General features: G+C 45.6%; 1 protein-coding gene across 3 annotated transcripts in view; it reads left to right on the top strand.

Annotated features, from left to right (window-relative positions):
• The window catches only part of LOC144506920 (formin-like), a 285,230-nt gene that overhangs the window by 60,846 nt on the left and 211,590 nt on the right, over positions 1–12,794 (top strand). For all 3 annotated transcript variants that reach the window (XM_078233301.1, XM_078233299.1, XM_078233302.1), the window contains one exon: positions 100–161. In XM_078233301.1, coding sequence (XP_078089427.1) covers positions 100–161 — 62 coding nt within the window. The remainder of the gene's footprint in view (positions 1–99; positions 162–12,794) is intronic.

Here is a 12,794-nt window from a genome sequence, read left to right as displayed (position 1 = left end):
ATTTGCTGTTTCCACGGGAGGAAAAGAACTTAACGCAGGATTTTGTTATGCACACCGTAACCAGCACCAATCAGATTATTTCTGCTCTTATTTTAACAGAGTATCATGCTGCCATTTTGCATTTGAAACGAGAGCAGAAGAAAGAAACGGAAAAATTGCAGGTAAGGATCTTGAACTACAACCGGAACCTCTATTTTCCAACGTGCAGTAACTCATTTTAAACAATCCTTTAAGGATCCCTCTTCCACATTTTTGAAGCAATATGGCATAAATGCTTGGGGTTAAGGGGATGGGGCTCTTTCAGAGAGTCGGTACAAATGTGATGGGCTGAATGGCCTCCCTCTGCGCTGTTGGGATTCTATGAATGGACTTGGCAAATGTTCTTACTTAATTGGGGGCAGCTGGAAGACGTATGTTCAATAATTGCAGATCCTTTAAGGATCCCTCTTCCACATTTTTGAAGTGATATGGGGAGTCAAGTTCAACTTTGGCAGGGGACATTAAAGGGGAGATTGCTGCCCAGTTTGTGGATTGGATGCCCGCTCCACACGCCAACTTAATTTACCCAATTTTGTTTGGGTAAATTGAATTGAATTTGATCGAGAGAAATGTTGGGGAGAGACCGCAGTGAGTAACTGTCGTTTAACAACTCTGCTGAAGTTGAACTTTCCCCTCTCAATAATTCAAAATAAATGAGTTATTGCTGGTATTAAAATGGTTATTTAAAGAACTGTACTGCAATGTTATTCTCTTTTTGTCTCACGTAAACATTTATGGCTAATTTCACCATATAAATTGTGGACAGATATTCATACTGAATATTTTAGGATTAATTATTTCGTACCTTGCTTATAACAATTCAACAATTGCAAGTATTAATTATTCGAAGAAATCCTAAATTATAAAGTGGCTCAGATATTCTCCAAATAATTATGTTTTATTGGTATTAACGATGGTTTCAAGAGATTTATCATTTAGGGCATTGCGCAGGAGTTTAAAAAGTTATGTCAGTTTAAATCGCACTCCTGACATTGATTTGGGGCTGCACGGTGGCACAGCGGTTAGCACTGCTGCCTCCTGGCGCCAGGGACCCGGGTTCAATTCCAGCCTCAGGTCACTGTCCTCCCGTGTTCTCCCCGTGCCTGTGTGGGTTTCCTCCGGGTGCTCCAGTTTCCTCCCACAGTCCAAAGATGTGCAGATTAGATGGATTGGCCATGTTAAATTGCCCCTTTAAGGTCAGGGGGATTAGGGGGGTGAATATGTGGGGTTACGGGGATAGGACCTGGGTGGGATAGTTGTCGGTGCAGGCTCAATGGGCCGAATGGCCTCCTTCTGCACGGGTAGGGGTTCTATGATCCTGGTTACATTTTCACGACATTGTTGGTAAAATGTCGAAGTATTGTTGGAATATGTTCAGGAGGGTTTGTGGTCTGACGGTTTGCTGTTGCCTCACGATGATTCACTTTTCTAAGAAACAGTGGATGGGATTTTATGGCCTGGCTGGTTCCCAAAACCATATAATCCTGCCCGAGGTCAACGGACCTTTCGTGGTCCGTCCCTCGCCTGCTCCGACTCCCGCGGCGGGCGGGAGGGTAAAATCCCGGCCATTATTTCACTCACCAATACTCCAATGGCTTACGATGAAATGATAATGTTGCCAAAATCTCTACAGCAGTTGCTTGCTGTGCGAACCAAGTAATTTTCTTCAGTGTGGAATTTTGCATGCCTGATTTCTTCAATTTAGTTTTGAACAGGACATTTTAAAGATTAAAAAAACCCAGAGTGAAATGAATAAGAAAATCCACTTTAATTTCCAGTCTTTCTGGCTTTTCTAAATGAATAATCAAAATTCAATAAGAGTTTCCAGCAATAATTACAACTGACGATTATGGAACTTCCTGACCTGCTGAAATCTGCTTGACTCCCTTATCACTGAGTTCGAAGTATGTGTGTGTGGGATTTATGTCTGAGCATTGCCAATTAGAATCAGTACAACTGTCCCTGAACATTATCTTGTCACCACATTAACTTACAGCACTGTCAAGATATCTTTCAACTACCTTTTATATCCATTTTGAAGTCTGCCCACGTTTCCACTTGTATCTTGCAATCATTTTCGTGTCACCGTAATAATTCGGTAAAAGCATTGGTGGGGGATGTCTATGCTTATTTCTGGACATCTGGATTATATTAGTCTGCGCTGAGTTCAGAAGCATGCTGTACGTGATAATTGACTCAATGCAATTAGCCCTCTTCAAAATTTGGTCTTTTTGCTACTGACTTCATTGCGGTGTTAATATATACTCGCAAATGGAGACTTTTGAACTCTGAACAAAAATGCTGAAGTAATATTAAACAAGGAAAATGCCAAGCATTCGCTAATAGACTGAACTCTCCAAGACACAGGAGAACACCGACTGGTACAAAGCTTGCAATTAATTCCATATTGGGCGGCACGGTGGCACAGTGGTTAGCACTGCTGCCTCACAGTGCTAGGGACCCGGGTTTGACTACTGGCTTGGGTCACTGTCTGTGTGGAGTTTGCACGTTCTCCCCATGTCTGCGTGGGTTTCCTCCGGGTGCTCCGGTTTCCTCCCACACTCCAAAAGGACGTGCTGGTTAGGTGCATTGGCCATGCTAAATTCTCCCTCAGTGTACCTGAACAGGTGCTGGAATGTGGTGGCTCGGGGGTATTCACAGTAACTTCATTGCAGTGACACTAATAAGTAAACTTTAAAGTTTTGTGGTGAAATTAATGGTGAGACTATTCGTGCTCACTGATGTTAGGGTGTGAATTGGACATCTGCCAGTGACTGGACATGCACCGTTAAATCTGGAAATTAGCAAGCTTTGCTCCTGCTCTCCTCATATTTTGCTGAGAGATTTGACATTGATCTCCATTCACTGAACACATTAGAAAAAGGTTGGACTTGTCCTTTGAAGCATTTGTGAATTTTTCATGGCATGGTAAATCATAATTACAGCCAAACAAATTCTGTAGCTCTGAAAACTGACGTTAAAAACATGGAGTCTCTTTCCTTCACATTCTAATTATTGTTGGAGATTTTAAAAAGAAGAATTAATTTTTAAATTGCATTTCCTCATTTATGTCTGTTCTAATCCTATCTTTCCTCTTTAATTTCATAACTGTGCCAGATTTCACGTACTGGCTGTGGTAACAAGCCACTGACTGATGCACTGAACTTCCGTTTGAGTTAGAAGTTTATTTAGTAGTCACAAGTAGGCTTACATTAACACTGCAATGAAGCTACTGTGAAAATCCCCTAGTCGCCACACCCCGGTGCCTGTTCAGGTACACTGAGGGAGAATTTAGCATGGCTAATCCACCTAACCAGTACGTCTTTCAGACTGTGGGAGGAAACCGGAGCACCCGGAGGAAACCCACGCAGACACGGGGAGAACATGCAGACTCTGCACAGACAATGGCCCAAGGCCAGTATTGAACCTGGGCCCCTGGTGCTGTGAGGCAGCAGTGCTAACCACTGTGCCACCATGCCACCCTTTAGTGTGATGTAGAATTGTGATAACTTGTGGCAAAATAAAGTTAAAATTTATTTATTAATCACAAGTAGGCTTACATTAACACTGCAATGAAGTTATTGTGATAACCCCCTAATCGCCACACCTGTTCAGGTACACTGTGGGAGCATGGCCACTGCACCTAACCAGCACATCTTTCGGTCTGTGGGAGGAAACCAGAGCACCCGGTGGAAACCCACCAGACACAGGGAGAATGTGCAAACTCTACACAGACAGTGATCCAAGCCGGGAATCAAACCCGGGTCCCTGGCGCTGTGAGGCAGCAGTGCAAACCACTGTGCCGCCCAAATGATATCTGACTCTCTGCTCCCAACAACTCTTTGAGCTAACCTCGGGGTCTGGGTGTCTCAGTGAGGATTCTACAGTCTGAGTGGTTGCAAAAACAAGCGGTTGTTGAAATGAATCTCTCATTGCTGCAGGTTGTATGTAAAAGCTCACGGAAGTCCGTGGAGAACTCGGTGCAATGAAAGGCGAGTGGCACCCATTCGCAACTGAGTGCACAATGCATTGGCTCATGTTGCTATGTGGGTTAACATTGGAGACGGATGAATCTTCTTTTATGCTGGGTTAGATGCGAGTGATCCTGGGTTTAGAATTAACCTCCAAACTGCAACAGCAGATAAACAGACCTGTCCAGTCACATTCATCAGCAAGGATACCTGTTGACTTGAGTTTTGAAATGTAATCTATTTTGGTGCCTGTTACTTTTAGAAGTGAACATATCTCCATTTGATTAATTGAGGTTCAATCTGCTTTACTCTTTGGAAACACAAATCTCATTCATTATATTTTCATCACCTGTATAAACCAGCCCAACGTGCATAGATGCTTAGCTTCATAGAATCATAGAATCCCTACAGCGCAGAAGGAGGCCATTTGGCCCATCGAGTCTGCACCAACAACAATCCCAATTTATCCCCGTAACCCCCACATATTTACCCCACTAATCCCCTGACACTAGGGTCAATTTAGCATGGCCAATCAACCTAAGGTTCCTTCCTTTGAAGGAACTGTGATACACAGAAATTGAGGAGCATTTTGAGAATGGAAAGCGTTGAACTGGAGATGGGGGGTGGGGGGGTGGGGGGGGGGGGCACAGCTTGAATAGCTACGCAGTGGAGCTTTTACAATTAATTTTGTGTTTTATTTATTCTTTCCTGGGTGTGTACTTCGCTGTCAAAAGGCCAGCATTTGTTGCCCATCACTAAATGCCCTTGGGAAATGGTGGTGAGCTCACTTCTTGAACTGCCAGAGTAGGTACACCCACAGTGCTGTTAGAAAACCAGGATTTTGACACAGCGACAGTGAAGGAATGGTGATATATTCCCATGTTAGGATGGTGTGTGGCTTTGAAGGAGAACTCCAAGGCATGTGTCTTCTGCCCTTGACCTTCCAGATGGTAGAGGTTGTGGGTTTGGAAGGTGCTGTTGAAGGAGGTTTGATAAGTTGCTGCAATGCATCTTGTAGGTAATACACACGGCTGCCACTGTGTATCAGTGCAAATGAATATTTAAGCTGGTGGATGGAGTGCCAATCAAGCAAGTTTCTTCCTTCTGAATGGTGTTGCGTTTCTTGCTTGTTAAAGAACAAAGAACAGTACAGCACAGGAACAGGCCCTTCAGCCCTCCAAACCTGCGCCGATCATGATGCCAGCTTAAAATAAACTCATATGTACTTACAGCGTCCGTATCCTTCCATTCACAGCCTATTCATGTATTTATCTAGTTGCCCCTTAAATGCCGCTATCGTACCTGCTCCCACCCCCTCCCCGGGCAGTGCGTTCCAGACATTCACCTTCTGTGGAAAAAACCTGCCTCACTCATCTCCTCTAAATTTTTTCCCACGCTCATTAAACCTATGTCCCCTAGTACTTGGCTTTTCTACCCTAGGAAAAAGCTTCTGACTATCCACTCTGTCCATGCCACTCATAATCTTGTAAACCTCTATCAGGACCCCCCTCAACCTCCGTCGTTCCAGTGAGAACAAACCGAGTTTCTCCAACCTCTCCTTGTAGCTAGTACCCTCCAGACCAGGCAACATGCTGGTAAATCTCTTCTGTATCCTCTCCAAAGCATCCACATCCTTCTGGTAGTGTGGCAACCAGAATTGTACACAATATTCCAAATGAGGCCTAACTAAGGTTCTGTACAGCTGCAGCATGACCTGCCAATCAATGCCCCGACCGATGAAGGTAAGCATGCCATATGTCTTCTTGACTACCGTATCCACCTGCGTTGCCACTTTCAGTGATGGATGGGCATGTATGCCCAGATCTCTCTGCCTGTCAATGCTCCTGAGGGTTCTTTCTATCTGTTGTTTGAGCTGCACTCATTAATACCAACACACCCTTGATTGGTGCCTTGTAGAAGGTGGACAGGCTTTGTGGAGTCAGAAGCTGAGTCACTCACTGCAAAGCTCCCAGCCTTTGACCTGGTCTTGTAGTTACCGTACTTATACAGGTGGTCCCATAATGTTCCTGTTCCTGGCAACAGTGCGTACCATCTACGATATGCACTGCAGCAACTCAGCAAAGCTCCTTTGATAGCACACTCAAAACCCATGTCTTTTATCGCCTAGAAGGACAAGGGCAGCAAATGGATGAGAAGACCAACACTTGCATGTTCACCCCAAAACCTATACACCATCCTGACTTGGAACTATATCACCATTCCTTCACTATCACTGGGTCTAGTGCAGATACACCCACAGTGCTCTTCGGAACTCCATCCCTAAGAGCACTGTGGATGTACCTGCACTAGATGGACTGCCATGGCTCAAGAAGGCGATCACTATCACCTTCTTGAGAGCTGGCAACAAATGCTGCCCTTGCCAGCAATGCTCATCTCCCATCAAAGAATTTTGGCAAATCATCAGGATGTTTGCTTGCCCCTGTTCAATCTGATGCCATGAGACATCAACGGGGCCTGGAGTTCACATGGAGGACTCCAAGGGCAATTCTTTCCCGCATATATACCACTGTGCTCTGGTAGGTCTGCCCTGCCAGTGGGACATGACCTATTTGGGGATGGTGATGGTGTCTGGGATATTGGTGTAATGTATGTAAGAGGATGACCATGTCCAGCTGTTGCTTGACTTGTCTTTATGACCACACTCCCAATTTTGTCGCAATGTTATTGAGAAGGAGTTTTACAGGGCCCACAGGGCAGAGTGTGCCTTTGTCGCTGGTGCCAGTTTGATGCCCGGTTTTATTCATTTTCAGCTTTCCTGTAGAGATTTGACACAATTAAGCAACTTGCCTGGGCTTTATCATGGGCAGGTGAGGGTCAACCAGCTTGCTGCGGGTCTGGTATCACACTAGGTAGAATGGGTAAGGCAGCTACTGAAACCTCCAACCTCGTCCGCGGCTGCGATTCTCCGGCACTGATGCAGTGAATGGAGTTTCAGCTGAGCGCCAAATTCTCGCTGGTAGCAGGGCGGGCACAGATGAGATCGGAGAATCCCTCAGGAAATAGCGTGAAGTCCTTGGTGTCATCCCAAGTTGGCTACCCAAGCTTGAAATTTTGGATTGAGAAAAAGAGAGTCAACCTCTCACATTTCTTCTTTGAACTGAAGAATGGAACCATCAAAAGTCAACAAAAGGTTCCAACTTTGCCTCTTGGGTAACCCTCTACTTTGGTCTATATTTAGTTTTTGAGCATAGCTTTTCTTATTGTTTATTGTTGGACTCTTTCTCCAGGAGCTTGGGTTTCAGAATATTTGGTGTTTAAATGTTGTTAAAATTGATGTAAAGTAGGATAAAAACTGGCACCTACAGTATCTGAAAGGAAATGTGAACACATTGAACCTTTTTAGTCAAAAACATTGCGGCTGCAATTGCGCAGATGGGAATTTTAAAAATCAGAATGATGGATTTATGACAAGCCCTTAGTAAGAATATCGCTCGTATTTTTCTGTAAATTTTGATATATTGGGCCTGGGGGTTTTCAGTGGGAATGAAAGCCATGAGAGATGCATAACAGGCTTTCTATCGGTTTTATAAATCTAAAATCGGTTTTCCTAGTCACGCAAAGGCAGGATTAACCCCCACCATTCCGGAATCCCGGCGAGGTTTGGATTAGTCGGAGAGTTTTTCTCTGTGATGCCATTGGTGAATCTGATGCAGTGAAAGCTCCCGCTCCGGCACCTGAAGGCTGCAGAATTGAAGAGTGGTGATTGAAGGTCTGTCGCACCAAGCTGTGGAACAGCCTTTGCAGATTTATTTCACAGTTTTGTGACACACAGGAATTAGTTTTGTGAGAAGACTTGTTTGCAATCTAACTGAGCCCGAGATGAGCCATCAACCAACATCTGCTCAATCACCAGACCTCCGACTTCCGCCTCCTTTTCTTTAGCCTTCCATGGGATGTGGGCATCGCTGGCAAGACCAGTATTCGTTGTCCCTCCCCAATTGCTCTTGAACCGAGCGAACTGCTAGACCCTTTCAGAGGGCAGTTAAGAGTCAACCACATTGCTGTGGGTCTGGAGTCACATGTAGGCCAGACCGGGTGAGGACTGCAGATTTCCTTCCCAAAGGGACATTAGTGAACCGGATGGGTTTTTAATGACAATTGATGATAGTTTTATAGGCTAGGAGTTTCTGAATTCAAATTCCACCAGCTGCCAAGACAGAATTTGAACATCAGCCTGGGTCCCTTTCCAGCCCAGTGACATTACGCCACCATAGAAATCATAGAAACCCTACAGTGGAGAAAGAGACCATTTGGCCCATCGAGTCTGCGCCGACCACAATCCCACCCAGGCCCTACCCCCATATCCCTACATATTTACCCACTAATCCCTCTAACCTACGCATCTCAGGACTCTAAGGGGCAATTTTAGCATGGCCAATCAACCTAACCCGCACATCTTTGGACTGTGGGAGGAAACCGGAGCACCCGGAGGAAACCCATGCAGATACGAGGAGAATGTGCAAACTCCACACAGACAGTGACCCAAGCCGGGAATCGAACCCAGGTCCCTGGAGCTGTGAAGCAGTAGTGCTGACCATTGTGCCACCGTGCTGCCCACCAGACAGCTGGTGTCTGTACCATCTCCACAAACTCCCTCTAGCTTTTGGGCCAATGTAAACCTCGTTGTGCCTTTGTTACCTTGAGACTTGACGACTTTAACACTTCCACCTTCCACCCTTCACCAGCCAGAACTCTGCCTACATCCTAACTCACTCTGAGTCCCACTCACCCACCACTCCTGTGCTTGCTGGCCGACATTGGCTGTTGGTTGAGCAACGCCTTGGCTGTAAAATCCTCATTCCTGTTTTCAAATCCCTCCATGTCCATTCCCCTCCCTCCCTCCATTCTCTGCAAGCGCCTACAACTCGCTGACCTCTCTGTGCTCCTGCAATCCTGGCCTTTGGTGCATTCCTAAAGTTAACTGCTCCACCCATTGGTGTCTGTACCCTTCAGCTGTCTGGTGATGCTCTAAGTTCCAGAATTCCCACATTCTTACTTTGTGTTCCTCCTTTAAGATGCTCCTCCTTGGCCAAGCTTTTGGTCATCTAACCTATCATCTTGTGGAATATAACATCAAATTTTATTTGATTTACGCCTCTGTGAAACACTTTTGAGATGCTTATTTATTTATTTACCAGATGTGAGCATCGCTGGCAGGGCCAGCATTTATTGCCCATCCCTAACTACCCTCCATTTCATAGGGCATTTGAGAGTCAGCCACAGCAGATTCTTAATTCCAAATATTTTTTATTGAATTCAAATTTCACCATCTTGTCATGGCGGGATTCGAACCCAGAACATCACAGTGCAGAAGGAGACCATTCAGCCCATAGAATCTGCACGCACTACAATCCCACCCAGGCCTTATCCCTGTAACCCTACACATTTACCCCGCTAATCCCTCTAACCTGCGCATCCCGGGTCTCTGGATTACTAGTCCAGCGATAATACCACTGCGCCACCATGCCTCCCCGAACTTCCACCACCTTAATATTGCTACATAAATGCAATCTATTGTTGTGGAGGTCAGCTGTCTTTGTAGCCTGGAACTGATTGGCTGATTAGCTGATGTTAGTCATGAGTTCATTGAGTAACAATTCCAATAAAGAAATCCAGATGCTAACCACGTGAGTGAGCAGAAACTGACAGCAATCATAATAAATGAATATGGCTGCACGTTCAGTCATAGGGATTCGATGATTCTATAGCCAGACATCAGTGAGGTGTCACCAGCCTAAAGGAATCAGCTGGTCCTCATTTAGTGGAAGGGCGAAATGAGGAGATGTATAGTGCCATGAATCATAATGCTTCTCTTATGAAATATTTTTAACATTACATACGCAGGATATAAACATACTTTGAAGGGAGCAAGCACACTGTTACATCCAAAATATTCTTCCCACACTAATGTTTGCAAAAGGCTTTTTCTATTGCTGTTAATCTGAATTCTGGAAGCCTCACATCTGTGAGCCAGCTGCCAACTTCTATGCTAATGTTCAGGCAGATTTCTGGAGACGGGTATCCAGATGAAGTTGGAACTACAGATCTACCCCTAGTCTGTGAAAATCAGAATTACTAATCTAAATGCTGGCTGACTGGTGTCTCGCTAATCCAATTGAGAAGAAAGCTACTGTAATATAAAACCATTTGGAATTTAGTACAAGACTTGGGAATAATAACAATGATTTAAATTAGATTTCTGGTCACTTCAAGATCCAATTTACCGTGATCAACAGATCAGTTACTCAGTGAGCTTCTGAACCAATATTGCAAGACTTGTTCAATGTGAGATACTGGAGTGTATTTATGAGAGGGTGTAATATTTAATGAAGAATAGAAGTGCACCATTAATAAACATAGAAACCCTACAGTGCAGAAGGAGGCCATTCGGCCCATCAAGTCTGCACTGACAACAATCCCACCCAGGCCTTATCCCTGTAACCCCACACATTGACCCCCCTAATCCCTCTAAAGGGCAATTTAGCATGGCCAATGCACCTAACCTGCACATCTGTGGGAGGAAACCGGAGCACTCGGAGGAAACCTACGCAGACAGAGGGAGAACGTACAGACTCCACACAGACAGCGACCCAAGCCGGGAATCGAACCCAAGTCCCTGGAGCTGTGAGGCAGCAGTGCTAATCACTTAAATTATGAATTCAAAAATGCATCAATATTCAATCTGATTTGCTGTACAGTTTTTTTGAATGCTTAGTGCATCGTGTTGTCTTACATGTGGAATATATCTGTGTTCAGAAAAATGTGACAGCTTTGACTGGATGACTTGCTGCTTACTTTTATGTGGAATATGTTGGTGCAGTTGCTGTTAATAAGGCAGGAATTGAGAGCAGATGCAGGCGATAATCTCCTGGTTCTGATTAGCAAATGCTTGATTTGCTTTCTTTTTTTGACAGCATCTTGGTACAAGTTTCTTGGTTGGATATTTTTAACCTGTCAGGATCTCGGTGGCCGCAGCAAGGAGAGGCCGCAGAGACGTTCCTAGAGTGGGATTATTGTCAAAATAATGTGTACCGGAATTTTACCATCTCGCCTGCCTGGGGTTCGTAAGATCACGCGGCCAATGGAGAATGCCATTCTGTGAGCCTCACCCGCTCCGGTAGAATTCTGGCCCACTTCTTTTCCAATAGCTTATCAGCTGAGCACTAACCAGTGTTAGAATCATAGAACCCCCACACTACAGAAGGAGGCCATTCAGCCCATCAAGTCTGTACTGGCCACAATCCCACCCAGGCCTATTCCCGTAACCCCATGCATTTACCCTACTAATCCCCCAACACTAGGGTCAATTTAGCATGGCCAAACCACATAACCTGCACATCTTTGGAGTGTGGGAGGAAACCGGAGCACCCGGAGGAAATCCAAGCAGACACGAGGAGAATGTGCAAACTCCACACAGGCAGTGACCCGAGGCCGGAATTGAACCTGGGACCCTGGCGCTGTGAGGCAGCAGTGCCAACCACTGTGCCACCGTGCCGTCCCCACCCAGTGGATATCTGCTGAGGACAGATATCCACTGGGTGAAGAACAGAAGAACGTTCTTATTGTTGTAACATTTATTCAAAAAGATTAGAATATTTACGGAAATCTGGCTAAATGACCAGAACTCAGGCAGTTAGTTGAGTTAAATATGATTCGGTTATGGCCTGGATTTGAATGTGCAGCTTTTGAGTGGAGTTCAGTACTGTGTCACTAGATTTCTGAGGCGTTGTATTTCCACCAATACACCAGCCCACATCATCGCCATGATTTTCCATTCCCGCCCATGACAGGCGGGAGAGGAAAGTATCACGGGAGCCAAATGGTCAGTTTCCCATCAGCAAGAGAACAGTTTAACATTTATTTATTAGTGTCACAAGTAGGCTTACATTAACACTGCACTGAAGTTACTGTGAAAGTCCCCTAGCCGCCACACTCCGGCGCCTGTTCAGGTACACTGAGGGAGAATTTAACACGCCCAATGCACCTAACCAGTACGCCTTTCGGACTGTGGGAGGAAACCGGAGCACCCAGAGGAATCCCATGCAGACATGGGGAGAACGTGTAGATTGGAATCATAGAATCCCTACAGAGCAGAAAGAGGCCATTCGGCCTATCGAGTCTGCACCGACAACAATCCCACCCGGACCCTATCCCCGTAACCCCATGCATTTACCCTAGCTAGTCCCCCTCATCTCTAAGGGGCAATTTAGCATGGCCAATACATCTTTGGAATGTGGAAGGAAACCGGAGCACACGGAGGAAACCCATGCAGACACGGGGAGAATGTACAAACTCCACGCAGACAGTGACCCGGTTAAAGGGCACCCATCTGAAATCTGTATTCCCAAATGCACAGCTGAGACATGTTAGGGCATTACTGTTACAAGAGAATCAATCATGAACACGGCATGGTGGCACAGTGGTTAGCACTGCTGCCTCACAGCGCCAGGAATCTACATTCAATTCCGGCCTGGGGTGACTGTCTGTGCAGGGTTTGCACGTTCTCCCTGCGTCTGCGTGGGTTTCCTCCGGGTGCTCCGGTTTCCCCCTACAATCCAAAGATTTGCGGGTTAGGTTGATTGGTCATGTTAAGTTGCCCATTAGTGTCCCAAGATGCGTAGGTTGGGGGGGTTAGCAGGGTAAATACGTGGAGTTACAGAGATAGGACCTGGGTGGGATTGTGGTCGGTGCAGGCTCGATGGGCCGAATGGCCTCCTCCTGCACTGTAGGGATTCTATGGCTCTATGAACCGCCAATGTAAAA

Source organism: Mustelus asterias, chromosome 18, assembly GCF_964213995.1.
Source record: "Mustelus asterias chromosome 18, sMusAst1.hap1.1, whole genome shotgun sequence".
Classification (NCBI taxonomy): Eukaryota; Metazoa; Chordata; class Chondrichthyes; order Carcharhiniformes; family Triakidae; genus Mustelus; species Mustelus asterias.
The sequence above is the reverse complement of the archived record's forward strand: the minus strand, read 5'-3'. Positions and strand labels throughout refer to the sequence as shown.